At 40.7% G+C, this 24,225-nt stretch overlaps 1 protein-coding gene across 1 annotated transcript in view; it reads left to right on the forward strand.

Moving 5' to 3' along the window:
- The window catches only part of ADAMTS9 (ADAM metallopeptidase with thrombospondin type 1 motif 9), a 173,563-nt gene extending 155,308 nt beyond the window's left edge, over positions 1-18,255 (forward strand). Inside the window, exons 32-40 of the mRNA XM_054976014.1 lie at positions 961-1,155; positions 4,127-4,259; positions 5,660-5,754; positions 7,156-7,250; positions 7,353-7,486; positions 8,540-8,631; positions 11,457-11,561; positions 13,620-13,714; positions 16,485-18,255. Coding sequence (XP_054831989.1) covers positions 961-1,155; positions 4,127-4,259; positions 5,660-5,754; positions 7,156-7,250; positions 7,353-7,486; positions 8,540-8,631; positions 11,457-11,561; positions 13,620-13,709 — 939 coding nt within the window. The 3' untranslated portion in view covers positions 13,710-13,714; positions 16,485-18,255. The remainder of the gene's footprint in view (positions 1-960; positions 1,156-4,126; positions 4,260-5,659; positions 5,755-7,155; positions 7,251-7,352; positions 7,487-8,539; positions 8,632-11,456; positions 11,562-13,619; positions 13,715-16,484) is intronic.
- Positions 18,256-24,225: the final 5,970 nt, after the last annotated feature.

Here is a 24,225-nt window from a genome sequence, read left to right on the forward strand (position 1 = left end):
TGTAGGGTAGAGTATGAAGAAAGAATGAAGAGGAGGAGGATATAAGCCACTTCGGGTTTCCACTGGGAAGAAGGGCAGGGTATAAATGAAGTAAAATAAAAACAGAATGTAGTGATGCTATGAAGTTCAAAAGAAACAGATTTGTAATGCCAGTTTCTCTTGCTCCTAGTCAGGCGCTATGCTTATTTAATTACAAGTCAGTCCCTCTTGCCTTATTTTATTACTCCATTCGCAATTAAAAATAAGATGTATTTTGAAATTCTGTTCTGGTTTTATGCCTGAGTAGTTGGCATTTATTGGACTTGACAGCCTAGGCCTGTAGCCACACATTGAAAAGTTGAATATGTATGATCCCTTAATTGATTTTTGTTGAAACTGTCATAGTTGCTGAAACTGACTTGAGCTTTTTGTAAATGTAAATTGGTAAAGGGCTCCAGAGCTGCTGCTTCTACTTTCTCCAAAAAGGGATCCATGCTGGTAAATATGGAACGTGCAGCAAGGTGTCATAGTGATGCACAATGTACATGGAAGGAAAGGGAGCACTGCACAGCTATCTAGGCAATGTGCTACCTCCTTCCATGCTTCAGTTCCCATGCAGCAATGGGAGAATGTGCATGCTCAGGAAAGGGGAGTCCCTGTAGAGCTCTTAGTAAAAAGAATTTTTTAAATCGCGAATGCAGTTCATAATTGGCAGCCCAATCTTGATTTAAGCAGTGGGGAGTTCACCCATCATCACTAGCTGTTAAGCAGAAGAAGATGCAAGTGGCAGGAAAAAGATAATGCAAGGCAAAGGGGCTATATGACTCCCAACCCATATGCCCATCCTGCCCATAAGATTTCACAGGCCTCAAGCTGGTAGATAATAACATAATGTTTTTGTTTTTAATTTTCTTTGGCAAAGGCTTCCTTTGGGTATCCACGAATAACATTACCAAAATACTTTGATTTTTTCCCCCCCAGTGTTCTGTGACGTGTGGAAAAGGCTACAAGCAACGGCTGGTCTCCTGCAGTGAAATTTACACAGGAAAGGATCATTACGAGTACGGTTATCAGAACACAGTCAACTGTCCTGGCACACAGCCACCAAATGTAGACTCGTGCTACTTGGGTGAATGTCCAGTTTTGGCAATGTGGAGAGTTGGAAATTGGGGAAGTGTATGTTTCTAATAATTCTGTTTATTTATTCATTTTTCATTTTACGCAGCCTGACCTATCCTAAGGGCTCATAACAAGCAAATATGGGGGGGAAATGGTATCCCAGAGAGAGAGAGAGAGAGAGAGAGAGAGAGAGAGAGAACTTCCTTTTCTTAATAATTTTTCAACTCCATTCTTCTACAATATGGCCCCTTGGGCAATTGAGGGATTGACTGATAAAAGAACAGGGCTAGGGTTAACCAAAATATGTTTAAGTAATATGTGATCGTGTGCTGGTAGGAGGTTTGGAACTTAACTAGCAGACAACCCAAATTCTACTCACAAGGTCACATCTTTTCTTTCATTTAACTCTACCTGTTAAGATGTAAGAACCGCTAGCATTTTTCTGGAGTTCACAAAGATCTAATCTTGCTGTGTCCGATTGATTGGATTGCCCAAATACAAAAATAAAACCTACCCCATGTGAATGTTAGAAAAAAAAACTTTTTCCCAAACAGCATCTGAGTGAGGTTTTTGTATTTGGAAGATGTAATTTCACCGGGCTTCACACATTTCATTGTACATAGTTTTTTTGTTGTACATTATTGCTGATCGGGAGGAGGGAAGTCAGTCTAGTGTGTTGAACAAATGCAACAGTGAGCCACCGCAGTGCTTTGCTTGTGTAGATAGTTCCTTCCTTTCAATAACTGTTAGACTATTGCCTTAAACACAGAGATGACTTTGGTATTTGTGGGTTTCAGAATGAGAAATTTCTATCAGAGTGAAATGGGCTTCCTGCCTCCTAATGCCTATCATCTGGGAGTCAGTGGGCAGAAGAAGTACAAACAGCTGGGACTTCTTGAAGTCCTCAGTGACAGTTGAGAAGCCAGGTGGGGAGGAATGTTATGCTCAGTCAGAATTAACAGTAGGGGCGTGTGATCTGACATTCATGCAACAGTAAAACAGCCAGATTTATGTCGATCCAGCGTAATCCAGCTGTGCCAGTTCGCATTGGATCTGGGGAACCAAACTCTGCTGGGCCAGATTATTTGGCTGCAGGCAGTTTTTGCAGCAGAAGCTGAGCAGCAGCGAGTGAGAGGCAACACCCCCTCCCGGACAGTTTTCCACCTGATGATCCCTTTAACTAAAGATGCTGGAGTCTAAATCTGGGACCTTCAGCATGCAAAGCAGTTGCTCTACTGCTCGGCTACAACACTCCTTGAGACAGTGATTTGAGAATAGAGTGGATGGAATGGGCTGCAGGATTTTTTAGGTTATCTTTTGACTATCAGCTGATGAGAACATCTGTCAAGTGCGTTTTTATACCACCCTTCCTTCAAGGAGCTCGAGCACCATATGTTGTACTCCTTTCCATGCTCACAGCAACTCTTGAGAATCAGAGCAGGTTGAGAGAGAGAAGTCATTTTCTGACATTACAAGCACATGTAGTGGGAGTCCACCCATAGGAGATGCTCTCAACAGCATGGTTGCCATTTTATGTGAATGGGGCAACACACAGATTTTTTTGTCCATGTTTAGCTTTGGTATTTGCAAACACTCAAGAAGGCTACCACATTATGGGTTACACATACTTTACTTGGTGAGCTCCCAGTATGTATAATAGAACAGGAATCCAGCAAGCTTTATAATAGACTCAGGATTTAGACCCGAACCTCCCAGAACCTAGTTCACTTCTAACCACTACACTGCATTGGCTTTCTAGCTAGGGATATCAGGAGACTGATGCCTGAGACACCACAGCTCTGCAGTCTTCAGCTGAAACTTTTTAATTTACAGACAGCATTAACTGGTCCTTTGATTAAAAAAAAGAATTACACAGCACTGAGATATGCCTGTTTGTATACTGTCCTTGAACATACTACAAAGAGTTGGTACATCCTGCAGCACGTCCCAGTACCTGTTCTCTTTTTGCACAGTTCTGGATAATGAAGTTTACTTTGAGGTTTCTTTGCAGGAAAGTGGTACTGGCATTCCTCCATCGGTCGCTTCTTTTAAATGGCAGGTTGTATTGTGTGAGCATAAGTAGATGCAGCAGCGTGCTACACAGCAAGTCATTCTTTTGGCAAATATATATGGTAATGTGCAGTTTCCAGCGCTGCATGCCATTTGAAAAACACTCATCTCCTTCCCATAGTTTAATTTTTTTTAACCATTGTGAGTCTTGATGTGTATGACAAATATGACAAAAGACTCAGAAATACAACAGAAATGTGACTTACCGGGCTCAGTTCAAGATATTGGCCATCACATACAAAACTCTTCAAGGACTTGGCCCCTCATACCTGTAGGGCCGCCTTTTCCCTTATGCTCTGCCATGGCAGCTTCATTCATCTAAACAGGACCTTCTGCAGGTCCCACTTTGCCAATGAGCAAAATCGACAGCTGCCTGTACATGCACATTCTCTGTGGTTAGCCCCCACCCTGTGGAATGGCCTGCCTGAAGAAGTCAGGAAAGCTCTCACTCTCCTGGCTTTCCACAAACTGTGCAAAACCAAATTATTCAGGAGGGCATTTTCACACAGAAAATAAGGCCGTGCTGTAAGGAAATGGTTCAGAGAGAAGCTTTGATAAAGACTATACTACTGTAGACTGTACTACTGTGTACTGTATGTTGCAGTAAGTTCCTACTGAGTAGTTTCCATATCAGTTAGTATGTCATGTCAACTTGTTCCTGTTTTGTTTTGGCATTGTTTCAACACAGTGTCAGCTTTCCTGCTTGTTTCCAGTTCCTGCAATATATACACTGTTGTATTGTCTATTTGAAGATCCCAGCTGTTGATCATGTTGACGTTCACTGTGTAATCCACCTTAAGTCTCAGTGAGAAAAGCAGACTATAAATAACAATAATATGCACACAACTATCTTGTTGTTTGCTTTTGAAACAACTCTTAGTCTTTCTCCAAACATGAACAATTTCTCTCTGCTTCTGTCTCTGGAATGAAACTGACATTGATTTTCTTTGTTTTCTAGTGCTCAGTGACTTGTGGAATTGGGTTAATGCACCGGTCAGTTCAGTGCCTTACAAATGATGACCAGGCAAGCGATTTATGCCTTGATGATTTGAAACCTGAAGAGAGAAGAACATGCCACAATATCCACGAATGTAAGAGGCTTTCCAAACGACTTGAAACAGCTAAAACATTCCCCATAATGCCATGTTAGCACTGGTTCCAATACAGCTGTTCTGTATCCTTGTCCCTGTGTAATGAGGGCTGTGATACCACATTTCCAGGAGATAGCCATATACTCTAAGTAGGTGCTGCTGTATTTCCTCAGAGGAGATGCCTAGAGCTGGCAAAGGGAAGTGCACAGATTCTAGAGATCTAATTATCAGGGCATTGCTGCAGAGGTAACCTTGCTGATACTCCATACATTTCCCCTTATATTTTTACTTGTTTTTTCATAATCTACATGAGAGCTTCTCTGTTCATGTGGTACACGTGGGGACAGTCCTACATCTTGAAACCGACTTTAAAAGTCACAAAGTGGTGCTGGTAAAAGAAAGGAGTTATATCATCAATAGTTACTGACGTTTAAGGCACTATCAGTTAATGACCTTTTGCATTTGATTTATTCATTTAGTACATTTTTATCTTGCCCTTCTGCCAAGGTGCTTAGGGCAGCATATATTGTCTCCCCTTCGCCATTTTATTCTCAAAATAACCCCTTTAGTTAAGTTATGGTAAGAGAGAGTGACTGGCCCAAGATTGCCCAGTGAGCTTCCTCGCAGAGTGAGGACCTGAAACTGTGCTTCCCTGTTCCTAGCTCAACACTCTAATCATAACACCAAACTCACTCTCTATGGCTCTCATTTCCCCAGCTGTGGTCCACACAGTACTAAGAGTCTCTTCCCAGAGCAAGAGTCTTTGCTGAGCTGCTCCTTCTATCCCTCTTGAAACAGTGTCAGAAATAACTTTAGAGGAGTTTATAGCAATGGCTTCCTTCCTCCTAGGCTAGCATTGCCTCTCCTGGGACCTAAAGTGATGATAGTTTGAGAAGGACCCACTTCGGGGCCTCTAGCCTGCAACAAGATACTGCAGGAGGAAAACAAAATATCCCCAGGACAGAAGTTAGGAAGAATAGCAAATTGTATATAATAAAATATATACTAAAAAGAAAGGATTCACAGAGATGGTGAGTCATTACTGAATGAAGAGGTGGTACAAAACAAAAACTATACATATTTTAGCTTTTAGATGGCGAGTGACCAGAAGTAGCCAGATAGAGGTAGGTATTAAATTCAGCTCCAATTTGGTGGTATGATCTAGTGATTGGGTGTCTGGTATTGAATCCTCTGGAATGAAGTTTTACCTCCTATTGTGCTGTGTTTGAATATCGTTGTTGCTGTTGTGGGTGGGAGGGTTTTTTTTTCCAGTATGCTCCCTAGCCAGGCAGTTTGCAGGTTTTAGAGACCAAGAACAGATGTATTTAAATGAGCTAATCCAGTTCAATAGTTTTGCATTTTTTATTTAAAACACAAATCACACTATTTCTCTGATTTAGGTGAGTTACCAACAAGCTGCAAGGAAGTAAATGCTCTCAAAGGCATCACTGAAGATGGAGAATATTACCTTAAAGTCAAAGGGAGGCTCTTAAAGGTGTGTTTTAACCACCTCATATATCTTTGTGATGCTGGTTATAGAGTTCCAGGGTTTCTTGAAATCTTGAGGCTCTGATTGTGAGTTATCAGACACCACTGAGGAAAATCAAGACAATTAAGTAGAGGTTAATCAATCTGGACCTTGTTATTATGCAGCCACGTACAAGGCGCGTATGTTCTATTTCTGCAATAGGGATTTCCCCCTCTCCCCTCATGCCTAAATTTCCTAACAGTCCCTAGTCTCAGTTGCGCTTTCATGCTTGGCAGGCTAACAGTGAAATCCTAAGCAGAGTTACTCCACCCTAAACCCATTGATTTCAATGGGCTTAGACTGGAGTAACTCTGCTTAAGATTTCACTGTAAATCGTTTGCCAGCGGTAGAACTGAGGGGGTCACTTCGCTCAAATCCCATTTTGAATCATTTGCTTTTGCAAGTCTGATGCAATAGAGATTACAGATTATCTCATATTATTTTGCAATTAATAGACTGTACTGTTTGGATTATGCCTATCCTGGTCAAATATCAGTCCCCTGCTAAATTCTGGGTGATCTCTTTTCTTTTTATAGTAAGTAACTCACGTCTGTTGCCAAATTTTTGGCAGCAGTGATTTCTTTAAGGTGTTACCAAGATGGGTTATAATTTGTTCATACTTCCTGTGAACATAGTATTTGAGTATTGAAATATTTTACTCTGTTATGTATTTTAGTATTTTAGTCTCTTTTATTGTATTGAAGGACATCTGGTCAAAAGAGCTTATTAATAAAAGAAAGGAAGGTCTGGTTATTTTACAGATTGCTCTTTTGCCGTGTCTCTTAGCTATACTTTCCCCAAGAACTAGGAAGTTCTTGATGCAAAGTGTTGCAGTTTCATTTGCAATGGGGTGGGACAAAAGGATATTCTAATGACATCGACAAAGCCATATGGAACTCCCTGGTTCTTCTGGTCAATAAGGTCTCTTACGTTCAGAATTTGATACTAGATAACTCCTGGGCCGATTCCAGACGGCCCCCCGCCTTGCGAAACGTCGCGCGTCGTCACGCAGAAAATGCGAAATAATCGCGTTTTCTCGCGCAAGTTTTGTGCGACGTCACGCAAAACTCGCGCAAGAAAACGCGATATTTCGCGTTTTCTGCGCGACGACGCGTGACGTTTCGTGAGGCGGGGGGCCGTCTGGAATCGGCCCTACTCTTTTTCAAGTCACTTAGTACTTCGTGTTTTAATTACGAGCATCCACCTTGAAACTAGTTTGCAGTGCCATGTTTTTTTTCTCTTGAGAATCTAAATGACATGTACTTCAGTTCAACTGTGATGTCAGTCTTGGCATTTTCCATCTTTTGATTTTTCTAGTCCTGCATTCAATGGCTCATGTTTGATGAAATTGTGGCCTGTTTTTCCTAGATCTATTGTGCTGGCATGGAATCTGACAGGCCAAAAGAATATGTGACTCTTGTAAATGGCGAAGCAGAGAATTTCTCTGAAGTCTACAGCTACAGGTAAAGAACATCAGCTGCTCCGTATTTGATGATAATTTGTTTTCTGTTCCTGGTGTTATATTTCCTGTCATGAGTAGAAAAGGGAACTTTCTTTTGATTCAGATTGCATAACCCAACCGAGTGTCCATATAATGGGAGCAGAAGAGAAGACTGCCAGTGTAGGAAAGATTACACAGCAGCTGGGTTTTCTGCCTTCAGCAAAGTAAGGCTGGACCTGGACGCTATGCAAATAATAAGTGAGTAACAAACAGGGCTTTATCATTAATCTCTCTCTTTTTATTGTTGTTGTCCTATTATTTATTTAAAACTAAGCAAGTCTAGCAAGAAACGTCCTTGAATTGCCTGGGTTAAAATTTTATAATACAGTACCCGGAACTTGAAAGCGAGTGTCATTTAAAGTCCCAATCATGAGTGTGTTATCGTTTAGTTCAAACAAGGGGGGAAAGAAAGGTCTTCCTGTTGCTCTGATTTCTTCTGCCCTACTGCACATTCAGCTGGTCATGTCTCCAGGAAGGTTTTTTTTTTCTTTTTCCACATTCAAATAATGTTGCTGTGACTTCATTTTGTACAAAGGCAGAAATACATTCCCAGAGCTGCTCTCAGAGTCAAGCCCCACTGGAATGAATGGAGGGCATGCGGCACAGCAGTGCATAGCAAATCTCCCCCTTTAGCAACAGTGCCCTAGCTTGTTTTTACTTCATCCAGAGCAAGGCCTGCAGACAATTCCTGTGGAAAAGTTCCTGTTTTCTTAGGCTGCCATTCTTTAAACTCTTGAAACTCTGTTAGGACGAAAGTCAAAGCTCACTACTGCCCCTCTCAAAACAGAATTTTAGGAGAAGCCTTTCTGAATGTCACTCTGCTTTTCCAGCCCTCCCAAGACAATTCTAAAATGTCAAACATGATACAAAACATAAGGCAAAGGGGAAAAAGAAGAAGTGGAATGAGGGTAGAGAAAATACCATCTATGTTTGTGATCCTTAGCAAATTTCCTCAGTGTAAAATCATAATTAAAAGATTGGTGCCCCTGCCTGTTTAGAATTCCTCTGTTTTTAAGGATGAAAGGTCTCCCACAGAATCATTACTTTAATATGCGTACATGTTTACATTTCTTGTCGCATTGCGCGTATAATTGACAACATTATTATTCAGTGAGGATCCCACTGGATTCATGAGATTGATGGATCGAGGCAGGTGCACTGTACTTAATAATGATCAAATGTCTGGCTTTTCTTTCTCCTTTTCTCCCTGTTCCCTCTGCCTCTTTCCTTCTCACCAAATATTTTTCACAGCAACCGATTTACAGTTTGCACAGACGCTTGATGGACGGCCTGTTCCTTTTGCCACCGCTGGGGATTGCTACAGTGCAGCCAAGTGTCCACAGGTACCTTGACAACAACGTTGCAAGGGACAGAATCACACACACAAACAGCTTGCTTGGTGTTGTTGCCTGTTGTTAGATAACTGTCATAATGAGGATAACAGTGTCCAGTCGCTGGAGAAAGTTGTAGCATACCATATATTTCCTAACTGGGAGAGTATTGCTTCTTTAGCAGAAAAGTATATGGTTCACTTTGTAGGTAGTAAAGCTGAACATGCTGGCCCAAGCTAATGTTGAGAGGGAATGCAGAATATATACAAAAAGTAATTCGAGGGTTGAGTTATTTTATGCAGTAAGGAGGAATCCTGGTTAGTGATAGCTGGTGGCATGTTACACCGCCATATTATCCCTGTGATACTTGAAGCTGGTTTAGTGCACACAGTGTGAAAAGCTATAACTGTGTTCCACAGTACAAGCTTTTGAAGGTATTGTACTGTGAAGGGATCGTCCTCCTTTGGATCAGGGCCAATGAGATCAACTGAGCTACTTGCCTCAGGCAGTGAACTTGGGGATGCAGCATTATCCTGCCCATCTGTCATGGCCTCTTATCCCAGGTGTCCATCTTCTCCATGTCTGCCAGTCCCTGTTGCTTTTTGCTTCCCAGGCCCTCTCTTAAAACTATATGCCAAGCCACACATGCCCTATAAGGCTTCCTGAACTCTCACAAAAGAACTTCCTTTCATGGGAATAGGCTCAAGATTTTGGTTTCCCTAGCAATGAGGAAACAAAAATGGTCGTCAAACTCTCTCAATAAAGGATGCCTAATACCTGCCTGTTCAGCTCATATCCTGTTTGCTGTTTTTTCCATGCTCCATTCAATGGTTTGTTGACCCATTTCTGGCTACTTGTCATGTTGCTTTACAGTATTCCTTCCTAAATGTGCAGTACAGCAGAACTGGCTTTTCGCACATGTGCATTCTCTGATCGAGTTGTTCTACCCCTCCTCTATATCTTCACTGTGTAACTTCTCTGCTAAGCAGGCTATTGTTTAAACCAACAATTAAATCAGTCACAAATCATAAAACTAAGTCACAAATAAATGCTGCGTGTTAATGAAATCCTATTCTTCAGCATTCTCTTAAGTAGTCCCTCCTAGCAATGTTAATGGCTGCCTATCAGCAATGTCTTTGCTCATGCGTAGCTCTGCAAAAACCTGATACAAATCTCTTCGGGCCACACTGAGCATGCTGGGTGATTGGCTCACATCTGACTGACATCTCTGAACATACAAGTTCAACTGTCAAAGAGGTCTGTGGCAAAATTTGCCTCAAGATTTGGGAAACCGTAAAGGACATGTATGATTTCTTAAGCTATTTTTAAAGAAGCTGAGAGATTAGTTACTCAGATTTCTGGGTAGAGGTAACAGCAGAGGAACTGGAGCAAGGATGTGTCAGTGGTGGCTGGTCTCAACGCTGTGGGTTGAGCTGGTGCTTCTCAGAGCCAGCCAACAATATCCTCTTGGCTCTGCTCCTAGAAGGGATCTTCTAAAACATCTTTAAAAACTAGCCTATGTAAAGTGCTAACTATAATGATGTTAGATTCCAAAAGCAATAGATCTAAAGAGAACACCTCTCCTTGGTCTGCTCATTCTCTCATCAAGACCTCTGCATACATGTATATTCTATAGGAATTGATTTACTAGTGTATGGAACATTATGTGGGACCACCATGTGCCATTTTTTATGTCTGCATATTTAATATTTTGTTCTATACATGATGGTCTGATTTGGGGTGGGATAGAAGTTCAACATCATAATTCTCAAGATTTTTGTATGCCTTTGCTATGTAATGTAAAGAAAGCTTTTGCTGTGTCACAGCCATTTTACATTTTAATACTTTGAACTAACAGAGAAAGGGAGAAGGAAAAAGCTTTTCTATTTTAAACTAGAGATAATTGCATAAATAAACAAAGTAAGTGTCTTTAACACATTGAGACTACTGAGAATTAATCATGTTCACCTTTACTTTGGATACATTTAAGGAAGAATTAAAGCTATTAATGATGAATTTGAAAGGCAAAAACATTTAGGGTTCTTTTTAGCAAGCAATGACTGACACGAAGTTAAAGGCTTGGTTCAAATGTCACAAAAATTGTTTTAATTGATTGGTACGATGGTCTGAATGTGGTTATTTGGTGTATATCAAACCAAGATCTGTAACCATATTTTGAAGTTGTTTTACTAACCACAAAGAAAAGGAAACCACTGCATTTGGGAAGGCAATTAGGATATGAGTGATTGCCTGTTAACTGAATCCTGGGTTCACCGACTATCCGTATTTGGAAATAAATTATGCTTTTGCATTACATCTGAACCGAGCATTTGGAGCATGTTATAAAATAAAAAATATGAACGCCCATTCTAGGTCAAAAAGGGAAGAAGGAAAGGCAACTGTTTTTTTTTCATATAGTCCGATATGAACACGAAGCAATGTTTGACGTGCTCCAGCACCAGCAGAGCATTTAAAAATATAACTTAACTAGGCAAAGGGCAAGAATGCCCTCTGCTGGCTGTCTACAGCAAAGCAGCATTTTGACAGAATGCTGCAAATGAGGGAAAAAATGCTTAATCTCACTCCTGCTGTGATTTGTACAGTATGTGCTAATCGCTATGAGGGCTTGGAACAATTGAAAACATTGCCGGGGAGATCTTGTTAGAATAATGACACTGTGGCTTGTTGGTACATGGGGGGGTGGGGGGAAGCAATGAAGAATAACACTATTCAGAATTACATTTACTTCTTTATGGCAAGGGTGCACTTTGATAGTTAGCAGTCATTTCAGGAGACCTACGTGATCTAAACAATATCCTTTCTATTTGTTTATTTAGGGTCGCTTTAGCATCAGCCTCTCTGGAACTGGCCTGTCTGTAACACAAACGGCAAGATGGCTTTCTCAAGGAAATTACGCTGTTTCAGAAATTATCAAATCACCGGTACGTTAAACCCAAATGCAATTAATACCTATTAACTTACCCCATCTTATTTCAATGTATCTCCTTGTGTCTTATAAACAGTATTCTTCTAAGAATGGGCAGAGGCGGGGTCAGAATAACCTCTTAAAGTCTGATGTAAGGCATCAGATCTGTGAAGCATGGTCTGTAATTGGTGGATTTGGAGCTGTGGATTGGAGTAAATTCAACTTGATCTGTATTATTGCAATTAATTAGTGGGTCTGCTTAACCGTGAAGCTAAAAACACTGAGCACAGTGGTGCAGACACTTCTTTAATTAGTTGTCTGAGTCCTCAGGAAATATGCAGTAGGGAGTCTGCTCTAGCAGTGCTATTGAGCATAATAAAGTAGTAAAGAGATTACCTTTTCCAGTGCTTTCCTATGCTCAAAGTCTGGTTCCGCACTACCACCCGTTCTCCATGAATCCGGTTGCAACATGTACAGGAAGCCTCTCTTTAATGCGCATTAATTATACAATTATATAAGTACCTTTCAGCATGCAGAATGCTTTTACACTTCTTTCACCATTGCAGGAATCCCTGGAGTCAGCTAGCCTGAGAGAAGTACACCTGACCAAGACCATTTATTGAATTTTACTAATAAGCAGGAAGTTGGGGCAGATTTTCTCTCGTTATGACATGTTCAAGGCAATTCATATGTCCGACTAGGGATATACTGCTTCTCAGGGCCATTTTAAGCACCCCGAAAGGCCCAGTTTAGCTCAAGCTTGTCAGTGCTTGTGAGCAAAGCAAGGTTAGTCGTAGTCAGTATTTGGACAGGAGACCACCAAGAAACACTGGGATTGCTATGGGGAGGAAGGCAATGGCCAACCACCACTGCTGATCCCTTGCTTTGAAAATCCCATGGCCGGGGCCACCATAAGTTGGTTGTGACTGTAGCTCAGCTGTAAAGCTTCTGTTTGGTATGCGGAAGATCCAAGGCTCAATCCGTGGCATCTCCAGTTAAAAGAATCATGTGGTAGGTGATCTGAGTAGACAATACTGATATTGATGGGCCAGTGGTCTGATTCTGTATAAGGCAGCTTCATGTGTTCAAGTGGGTCAAAACAAAAATGTGAGAATTGGGCCCAATAATGTCAGAAATCCAACGGCTCGGCTTCTGACAGAATTTCAGGCATACACAACAGCGGAAAATTAATGATCCGGGGTTTTGCGTGCTGGCATAGCCATGAATGATTACTCTGCTGTACTGGCGCCTCGAGCAGAGAATGGTGATTGTGCTTGAGATGCTCTTGAATGATCTCAGCTGCTAAAAGCATAACAAAGGAGCCAAGGCAAGTGCAAAAAAATCATTAGGCTCCTCTTAAAAGGGATAGTGCAGAAGGGAAGATCCTTCAGTCAATCTGCAGCAGCCAAGATCAGTGCTGAGCACAAGGATGGAGAAAGTCCCATTTAACTGAACTGAAACCAAAGCAAAGAGGCAATCGATGTAGGACACTTCTCCTATGTGGATTACTCTTGAAGCATAGCTGTTGAAGTTAAGGTGCTGGAAGAGAGCAAGGATGCTTGTAAGAGGTGGGCATGGCACCACAGATCAATAGTATCAAGCCCAAAAGGTTTATATGCCACAGCTTGCATTCCTCAGCTTTGATGTATTTTCTTCCTTTCAAGCAGTATCAGAATATAAAAACATACAAAGTCAACGTAGCCGTGAGCCCCACAGGAGGTACCGGAGACTTTTGATGTAATCTTACATATTACAGCATAAACAAAAATGGTCAATGAACTGATGTTTAGTATCAGTTGAGATATAGAATAAAGAAGACATAGATTACATGATTTCCAATATTTCAAAATATTTCATTTCTACTCATTTTTAAATGTTTGGGGTTCAGTTTATGGGAAACGGAAAAAAAAATAATCAGCTTCAGAAAATTGTCTATTCATTTCTGATCACAAAAATAGGTTAATTTAAAGTACATATTTCTCCCACTGTTATCTCATAAGTGCTTTGGTCAAAATGGGTAGCATTTCATGGGATATAACTGATTTTAGAGATACTCTTTATATTTCACCCTTAGGATGGTACCAAAGTAATAGGGAAATGTGGTGGTTACTGTGGAAAATGTACTCCATCTTCTGGAACTGGCCTCGATGTCCAAGTGTTGTAGCAATGGTAAGTTCTACTTGGTATAATTTATTGCTTTAAAAATAGTGAATTTAAATATTGGTAGCAAAAATCTGATAACCCGTTAAGGAATAGAAAGAAGGATTTGCATCACAAGTAGGGACATGCTTTCAGATATAACTAATCAGAATTTGAGCTAAAAATGTTAATTGAATTATCTAAATCTTAAAATTAAAAGCAGTCTGTATGACAGTCTATTTGTGTTCCTGCCACCACTTGAGTTTATGTCCCTTTATCCCATAGGTACCCTAAGCAGATATTAATATAGCATGGTAATTAATATGATCAAGTGCTAGATGTAGCGATTCGTTAAATAAATTGGTTTATTGAGATTTAAATAACAGAAGAAATTTCAATTGATTGTGTACTATGCCATTATCCTTTTGGTGCCGTGCCAAGAAAAATAATATAAGAAATACATGCAACTCTGACGATGATAACCTTTCTATTTCCATTACAGTTGAATCTACTTTTATACACTTTGCTTGGCTTTCCAGAACTTTCCAGTTTCCCATACTGACCAATCACAGACAAGCCCCTATAGCCTTTCCTGCTTCCTTTTCTCTTTCCCATCCATCAACCAACTTGCTTTTATCTGCCAGCTTTTCCCCCTTCCATCCTCCTGGCAATTTCCACCTGGGAAAACTATGTGCCGGGCCTGGCTCAGTAGCACAATGCTGGCTACTGGGTACAGTTGCATGGTGAGCAACCCCAGGGGGAATCTCACTTTCCCATTTTCCACTCCCCACTCGATATCCTCTTTCCCTTTTATTGGTATCTCCCATATCCTAACCCTTCCTTTCTTCCTTCTCTTCTTCCCACCCACCAAAACACCTATCTTTTATCTGCCTCCCACGATCAGATATATTACGTATTTCAATGAACACCCTGCCTTTCTCCAAAGTATGGACCCAAAGGAATTTTTATATCATTCTCTTCCATTCCATTTTATCCTCACAACAACCATGTGAGGTAGGGTTGCCAGCCCCCAGGTAGTGGCTGGAGATCCCCCAGAATTACAACTGGTCTCCAGGCCACAGAGATCAGTTCACCGGGAGAAAATGGCTACTTTTGGGGATGGACTCTATGGAATTATGCCATGCCAAGGTCCTTTCCCTCCCCAAACCCCACTTTCTCCAGGTTTCTCCAGGTTTCACTCCCCCCCCGCCCCAAAGATCTCCAGGAATTTCCCAACTTGGAGCTGGCTACCCTAATATGAGGTAGTGTGGCATTTTACTCACCTTATGAGACCTGTATTATGCCACCTTCCTGACTTCCTTAGTGTTCTCTTAGATTTTTGCTGCCACCAAAGGCTCTCACTTTAGTTCTCTGAGTTTGACCTGTAGTATAGGAAGTTATAGCATAGGAAGGCTTAGATATATTTAGTTGAATGACAGAACAGTCAGCGCATGGGGTGGCTGTAAGATAAAAGGGGTCCTTCCTTCTAGATTAAACAAATGCTTTACTTAAACAGAAATAGAGTTTATTTAGAAGTAGATATGCATAATGGTTTCAAGGGAGTTCCAAAAGCATAATGGTTTCATTAAGACTACTAGCTTCCTACTTGAAAGACAGATACAGGTTCCCTTCATATTTTCTAATCAGATCTTGTCATAAAGCCTTATTTCCCTCAGGTGCCACTTAAGCTAACACCATCCACTAGAAAGGTCACACAGACTTCCCTCAGTTTACAGTACCTCACTCTTTCTCTTTCTATTGCCCTTTCTCCATTTTCCTGCCGAATTGCAGTTCATTCCACATCATAGGCCATAACTACCAGCCAATCATAACAGACATCACTCACTCATCCAGCCACTCTCTCTCTTCTCCTAAACCATAGCAAACACTTTCAAAACCCCACATTAATTAGCAGAAATAAAAGACACGACAATATTTATATGGCAAAACATTAGGCCACAGATGTTTGACTGGATCATCCAGTGAGCTTCCATGGCAGAGTGGTGATTTAAACAGTCTCCTAGACCTTTGTCTGAAACACCAACCAACACAACACCTTTGGTGGGGTGGCTGCTGTTGAACAGTAGCAAGCAGCCAGTGCTGGATGACCCATGCAAGTTGGGTGATACCAAGTTTCCCAGTGGTTGCTGCCAGCCCTGGCACTAATGAGACTGCCCTCAAAGGCCAAAACAGCCCTGGAGAAGGCCCTGCCCCCTCCCCCTGTCTTTCACTGATGGAAACCAAGGGTTGAAAGCTGGCAATATTGTTGCAGTTGCCTAGCAACCTCCCAAAATAAGGTCTGAGTTTCTTAAAGCAACAGATAACAGCTTTGACCCACCCCACCCCAATGCTTTTCCTTTACATTCAGATTCTTCTGCAAACTTGAGGTTTTTCTCAGGTTTGTAGAAAGAGCTATCTTGTCTGTTCGTGGCTCCATTCTCTGGATTTTAGTATCCACGGTTTTATCTATATTGAGAATTAGATATAGCAATGTGTCAGCTACCAAAATGGCAGGAGGGAGAGACTGAGCAAGGAAAATGTTGCCAATAAGCATGACCTGCAAAAAATGTACACCTTCCCATCCACTTGTCACACAACCACATTTTGACTGGAATCTTTTTCAAAAGATCATATCAAACTAGGTTTTGGATTGGTTGCAGTGAAGCAGGACAAACTAGGAGTTTGTCCTGCTTCACAGCAACCTAAAATTACCTGGTTCAGATACCACACTGGACCAAAAGCAATATTGATAGCACTGAAAACCAGAACTCTGCATCTTTTTCTTTTTTCTAATTCTCAGGGTCTCTGAATGCTGGGAGCTGAAGCAAGATGGATGAAGGATAATGGAGCAATACCTCTGCCTTCCACTTTTGTACTTCTTTCACTGTCTGTGTGTATGAGTATGTATGAGTATATGTGCGTGGGTGTGGGTGTGTGTATATATATATTGTATATTCTTAATGTTTTAAAGTATAATATTTATGTCTTGAATTATTTATTTTTGATTTAATATTTTTGTACGTAAAATGTTTATATTAAGGCTGCTTATCCTGTTTTTTTTTTAATTTTTTAAAAAAGTTTTAACTTTGCAGTCAAACCACTGCATTTTACGTACTCTACATTATATGTAGCATTATGACAGAAGTGATAACTTTTATTGTCACTGTACCCAATTGTTTACTTTCATTCAGTAATTTCTCTTCTGGTTACCCGCTGCACTGATCATTGTAAGGTGCTAAATGGTTTTTCATTGGGGGTATTTTTGGCATTTTGGAACTAATTTCTTTTGAGGAAAATATAATGTGATTATTACTTTTTTTTTAACAAAAAAGCAATCTGTGCTACAGAAGGACTCAGTGAACATACATTATGTCACAGCTTTATCACTAGTTGTGTTTAGTTGTTTTGTAATGGCATGTGACCTCTTTTAGCCAGTGTTGCCAGCCACTGGTTTGGTGCTAACATGATATATTTATTATTATCATACAGGCTTGAAAAGCCAAATCCTTTGCCACGCTCCATCGGACAATAGAGAATGAATAGGTCCATTTGGTAAACTGAAGAAGAATTCCAACTGTCTGTTTAAGACAGTAGTTTTCAAACTGTGTTTTCCCAAGAAAGCAAGGGTTCCTCAGAAGAGATGAGAAGGCAGCTTGCCATGTGCGACCACAGCAGTATTCTAGGTATACTGTCACGTCATATGGAGCCACAACAAGGCCTATGGCCCTATGCTCTGTGTCTGATTAAGAATATGACCCAGAATCCTTTACAAATGTACAGGGCTTCTGTGGCAGACAGGTGAATGTAATAAGGGTTCCTTAAAGAGATGAAGCTTTTTATACAATTAGAAGTCATAATTAAAGTTTGTTAGGTTTATCAATTAAACATTAAGTCCTAGCCCATATTAAACATCTACTGGCTCCAACAATGGATTCTGTCATTTAAGAAAATGTTTTGATTTGTGAGGACCTTAGCTCTATCTTCCCCCTCATAAGAGCAGTTCAAGATGGAATCACAAAATCATGTATGGGAGAACTAGAACTGGCAAAAAATGTAAACATTTTAAAAATTGATGTCAAAAGCTGATATTTATGTTCTGTGTGACTTTTCAGCTTGGACTGTTGTTTGAATTGCTGCCTATTGTGGGTGTATGTGTCCAGGTTGAAGGCCTGAAAGGAAACATTTTATTTCTGAAACAAATATTTCACTGCATTTAAAAATCTGGGCCCTAATTCAGCTCTAATCACATCTAATAAGTTTCATGCAGCTACTTCTGGCTTCAGTTAAAATGCAACTCTGAATCCATATAATCCCTATAAAAGATGCATCCAACCAGTTCAATGGGATATAAACAACAAGAGTTGGTGCAGACCTGTAACTAGATGTGCATTGTTTGTATGCATGGCTCCCATGCCTTAGACCTCTCTGCTGGATACTAGCATGTAAAAGATTAATTAGCTATGGGGAGGGGGTGGAAGAATCATCGCCCAGTTCTCAAAATTTGGATTCACAGATAGACATAAACAGGGCTTTTTTTCTGGGAAAAGAGGTGGTGGAATTCAGTGGGTTGCCCTCGGAGAAAATGGTCACATGGCTGGTGGCCCCGCCCCCTGATCTCCAGACAGAGGGGAGTTGAGATTGCTCTCCGCGCCGCTGAGCAGTGCGGAGGGCAATCTCAACTCCCCTCTGTCTGGAGATCAGGGGGTGGGGCCACCAGCCATGTGACCATTTTCAAGAGGTTCCGGAACTCCGTTCCCCCGTGTTCCCCCTGAAAAAAAGCCCTGGACATAAACAACTTGAACTGCTAGTTAAATCATGGAAAATTCCATTTTCACTCTAGACCCAAGTCATTAGTTCAGTAGGTTGCGTCTAAGGATGGACCAAATGTTTACATTTCACTCTAGAAATAATTCAGTAAAGCCAAAATATTCGTCTTGATTCTGTTGGGAGTTTGGAAGTATATTGAGGCTCAGTCTATTGCCAAACATACCAGCTCCAGGCTTTATCCATATCATAGGACACACCATACATATACAGATGTCTCCTCCTATTGCAACTTGACTTGTACTAAGTCAGATCACTTACCACAGAGGTTCCTGATAAAAGAACCCTGACATAGATTGTGCGACAAAACCAGCATGAGATGGTCACCTTGAATATTTGACTTTCTAGAATACATTTAATCATCTGCACCATCCCAGTTGCTGTGTTGTTAATAATGTTACATTTTTCTTAACTCCATGATGAACCTCTCTGGACATGAACTTCATAATATCAGGGAAATGAAAAGTGAAGGGGTGGAGAACTTCCTCTGAAGTAGCTGCAAAACTATTCTACAACCAACCCTCTGTTTGCTTTCCCTGAAAGAAAGGGGAGGGTCCACTCCACTTCTTTCTCTGATGGTAGGGTTGCCAGTGAGATCCATCTATAAAAAGGGATTTGATTGTCATTTTGAGGAGCTTTCCTTGTAGTTTAGAAATGGAATTTTATGGGAATGGACAGAATCTACATTTTTTTGTTGTTGAGTCAACTGGCCCTGCCATAGGTCAGTAGCAGTCTCTACAATCAACAAACTGTACTGCACCTATCTACTACCAATTGTCATTCCTCTCTCCCAGATCCTCAGAATAGTCAGGTTATGCTAAGCTTTACTTTACGAGGACCCAGTGCTGGCTGATCATCTTGGATTTGCCAGTGCTAGTGGTTTCTGCACAAAGCAGACTATATTCTGCCTGCCACTAAGAAGGAGGGAGTATGGAATTTGGCTTGGTGGCTGAACGTTCCATGGCTATCCAAAGCAGGACTCATAGCTCAGTGGTGGAACATATATTTTGCATTTATAAGGTCTCATGTTAAGTCCCTGCTATCTCCAGGGTCTGATAATAATCTCTGTCTGAGATTTTGGAAAGCTACTTCCAGTCAGAAATACCAAAACTTGCCAGAGCAATTGCTGGCCAACTCAGTATAGGTCAGCTTTATTTGTCTCCAGTTTGTGGCAGTCTGTTTATAGGGAAGGAAATAGTGCAATAGTGGTGCTCATGATTTGCATAGAGAAAGTTCTGAGTCCAGTCCGTGGTATCTCCAGCTTAAAGGATCTTAAGAAAAACTTCTTCCTGAGACCCAAGCCAATTGCTGCCAGTATAACACTGGCTTAGATGGACCAGTGGTCTCAATCTAAGGCAGCTTTGTATATTCATCTTTACTCGTGAACTTTTGGTTAGCTGAAAGTTTTGGATTTCTGCCTTTCAGATTATGTTGCACTTCATTTGGCTCCACAGGGAAAAATATTATTCGCTATATAAATTCTCAGCAAGCATAGATCTTGCATGAACTGACTACATTTCTCAGGCAATCCAAATGTTCATATGTTAGGTTTTCAAATACATGGTTTGAAGGGGGGAAAAAGACTGCATACTTTTTTTTGAGAAAATGCCAAAAATACCATTTCAACGTACATTCTGTTAAAAAAAAAACTATAAGAAGTAGTCAAAGGAGTAGAGATTTTAAAAATTATTACCACTCATCCTTAAAAAATTTCTGTAGGGGAAAGGGAGAATTGCACTACTATAAGCATTAGGACAGGAACAATGGTGCTTAATTGATGCTTAGGAAATTGCAATCTGCTTTTTAATTTTCAATAATGAAGTGACTGAGTATTTATACAAAGAAATATTATTTTTTAAAATCTACACATTCCTTTACACCACGTACTTTCATAATGGCTATCATTAGTACAAAAGCCTTCAAATGATGAAATAAAATGTAAGGAAATTGTTGGTAGATACTAATTTTTAGTGTGACCTTTAAAAGGAGGACCACAGAGTGATTATAACAATTTTTGTAAAGTAAATATAATCATTGTTCTCTTGTACCAATGCCATTATTTTCTTATGAAAATCGATAATTTTCTTTCGCCTGCACTTTTGTTATTTTGCTTTCTTTCTTTTGAGTTCCACAAAAGAAAGATTAAAAAAAGTTATTTTTAAAGATTTGTGTTGTTCTCTTGTTTACCAGTGTCCTTTATCATTACCTATCTGCTATCTTAGAGACAAAGGGTTAGCACAATTGGAGGGGATACCCCAGGGAGAGTCAAAGTTATTACACAAAAGTTTATACTAAGAATATTATTTACTATGTATCTTATTCATTGTCCACAATGCTTATTAATCATACACAAATTCACATGAAACTCAAAGTCCCCAGACTTGTTCACAAAAGCAGTCCTGTGTCCAAATGGTCCCAAATATATGTTCTCTTGATCATGGGAGTGTTGAACAATACAATCCGGGCCGTGCGCCCAATCCGGGGCCGGCTGTGCATCGGATAAGCCACCGGGTATGTTCGGGTCAGATGATATGTTTAAAACTGATTGGGCTTCTATTTTAAATAAGTGTAGCTTTGATTTAATGCTTCTTATTATTAGAAGATGTAGAAAAGAGAGTGAGTCTTTGCAAGAGGAGATTCAAACACACAAGGATGCTCTTAAGATACCCCTTTCTGCTTCGGATTACGATGTAAGGATTAATGATATTGAGAAACAGGTTAAACAGTTTGAAATGCGCACTAAAGAAATTAAGGTACAAAAATTTAAAAGGGACACGTTGGATTATGCTAACAATAGAGTTTACTTTTGGTGGGATCAGACACATGTGCAAAGGGGTGGCCAAAGGAAGGTCTCTTGGGCTGAGCCTATAAGTTCTTTCTCAGATCTTGAAACGTCTGGGGTCTCGGATAGTTCTGGGGATGAGTCCAAGTAGTAGACACCTTAGGAGTAGGACTATAACTTCCACTAGAAGAGGTTCCCCATCTTCATCTTCTTCTTCTTTTTTAGACAGAGGCAGACGGAGAGGCTTTTCAAGGGGCAGAATGAAAATTTAATTTTTAATTTGTCCTCCCGCCCATTAACCCCGGCGGAAATTTCAGTACTGAACAAGGGCTTGGGCTTTGTCCCGACCCCACAGTACAGATCCCTTCAGACAAGGATAGATATATTTAAGTTAATTAGACAGCTTAAGCTTCGGGTTTTCTTTAAAGAGTCTGATAAAGGGACGTTGAGTGGGCTTGGAATACTACCCCAGCGATTAAAGGGACAGTCACAGTTCGTCCCACCAGTAATGGATCATAGGATTGAGACTTTTGAGTACATGGTATTGAAAGACATTAGGTTATTGGAGGAACGGAAACAGACCAATTGGCATAATCTGTCCAAAGTAGAACAGGTGGCTTTGCGCACATTACAAAATGATACGGAACGCATTGTAAAACCGGCGGACAAAGGGGGCGGTGTTGTAATACTGGATCGAACTATGTACGTGGGAGAGGTGCTTAGACAACTTCGTGATGATACTAGTTATTTGCGGTTACCCTCAGACCCAACGGATGATGTTAAACGTCTGATTAAAATTGTAGTTGATGAAGCACGTGAACTGGGTGATATTGATGAACATGTCCATAAGGCCCTCCTAGTCACTTCCCCTAGGATCCCTTTATTTTACATTCTTCCCAAAATTCATAAGCAGATCACACCTCCCCCAGCACGCCCTATAATTTCAGGATGCGGGTCTATCTTGGAACTCTTAGCTATTCTTTTGGATTCGGTGCTCCAGCCAGCCGTTTTTCAGGTTAGATCACTTTTGAAGGATACCCGGGATTTCATTGCACAGGTGGAGGGCAAAGAGTTGGATAAAGATACCGTTTTTTTGACTATGGATGTACGGTCCTTGTACACCATTATACCACATGAAACGGCTAGAAGGGTCATTGAAGACACGCTAAGATCCTTACATAATCTTCCTTATCCAGTGGAATTTTTGTTACAGCTAACAGATTTGGTCTTAGAAAAGAATTATTTTCAGTTTGAGAACTCTTTCTTTTTGCAAATTAAAGGGGTCGCTATGGGATGTTCGGCGGCCCCGAGTATTGCTAATTTATTTATGGGCCAATGGGAGGAGCAATATATTTTGCATGAATCTAACCCCTTCCATACGTCTATTCTTTGGTATGGGAGATTTATTGATGATCTATACTTTTTGTTTCGGGGAAATGACAAGGTGGAATCTTTTTGTGAGTGGTTGGATACTAGGGATCAACATGTTAAATTTGAGTGGCACCATCATCCCCAAGAAATTGATTTTTTGGATGTTACTACCTACCGGAGTGTGAACAATAGAGTTCAAGTACGAACCTTTTTCAAACCCACGGATAGAAATTCTTATTTAGAATTCGGGTCATTTCACCCTTATTCTCTTAAAGCAAACATCCCCTATGGACAGCTGTTGCGCATTAAGCGGAATTCCACAACTTTGCAAGATTTTGAGAGGGATGGCAAGGCGCTCTGCCAGCAATTTATAAATAGACATTATCCACCGCGGGTGGTGCAGTCAGCACTCTCACGCGCACGGGCTAGGGATAGGGCTTCTCTCTTTCAGACACAGGAACGAACTAACGACAACAGAATTAAGTGGGCACTAGAATTCTCTCCTTTAGCCAATGAGATCAAAAAGATTGTTAATCGACATTGGCCGTTAGTCAGGGACATTGAGGGTTGCGCCTTACACCCTTTATGTGGCCTTCGACGCAACAAAAGCATAAGGGACTTTCTGGTTAGGGCGAAAGTAACTGAGATTACCATTGATAGGCATTTACCGGTGGGTATCTTTAAATGTGGACGTTGTGGGATATGTAAAAACATCTGGGAGGGTCATGAACTGGTTATTAAGGGCAAGAATATTTCAGTTAACCAATTTGTCACGTGCCAAACATCCAATGTGGTATATGTAATTGAATGTACCTGTCCTTTGTATTATGTGGGATGTACCACACGATCACTTAGGACACGGATTTTGGAACACATTTCCCGTATCAGGAACAAGGTAATGGAGGCTCCTATGACACAGCATTTTCTCTCCCATCAACACCCTGAAGCGGATTTTCGGGTGGCAGTATTAAGCGTTGTGCAGAAAGGCGATCACAAAATGTTATTACAGAAGGAAGCATTTTGGATACACACGTTACAAACCAAGCATCCGTTGGGTCTGAATCTTGATTTATCTTTACATTGTTTTTTGTAATATGAGAAGTGGATGCGTTCCCTTTAAGAGCTTAAGGAAGCATTGTATTTATATCGGTTCTCATGTGATGTTCTGGGCGTGCTAATGAAGATACTGCCGCCTGGTCCTTGGAGCATTTGTGTAAAGAGTGTAAAGTGTATGAGAGGTTGATCGCAGAGGTCAGTACCATGAGTGTTCGGTTCTGGTGTTTGATGATGTTAAAAAGAAAAAAAAGGGGGAAGTGTTGATTGTTTTGTATTACTTTACCATTTTTATTAGGCCACGCCCCTGAAGAAGATATTCACGAAATCCGATGCACAGCCGGCCCCGGATTGGGCGCACGGCCCGGATTGTATTGTTCAACACTCCCATGATCAAGAGAACATATATTTGGGACCATTTGGACACAGGACTGCTTTTGTGAACAAGTCTGGGGACTTTGAGTTTCATGTGAATTTGTGTATGATTAATAAGCATTGTGGACAATGAATA

The sequence above is a fragment of the Eublepharis macularius genome, chromosome 4 (assembly GCF_028583425.1).
Source record: "Eublepharis macularius isolate TG4126 chromosome 4, MPM_Emac_v1.0, whole genome shotgun sequence".
Classification (NCBI taxonomy): Eukaryota; Metazoa; Chordata; class Lepidosauria; order Squamata; family Eublepharidae; genus Eublepharis; species Eublepharis macularius.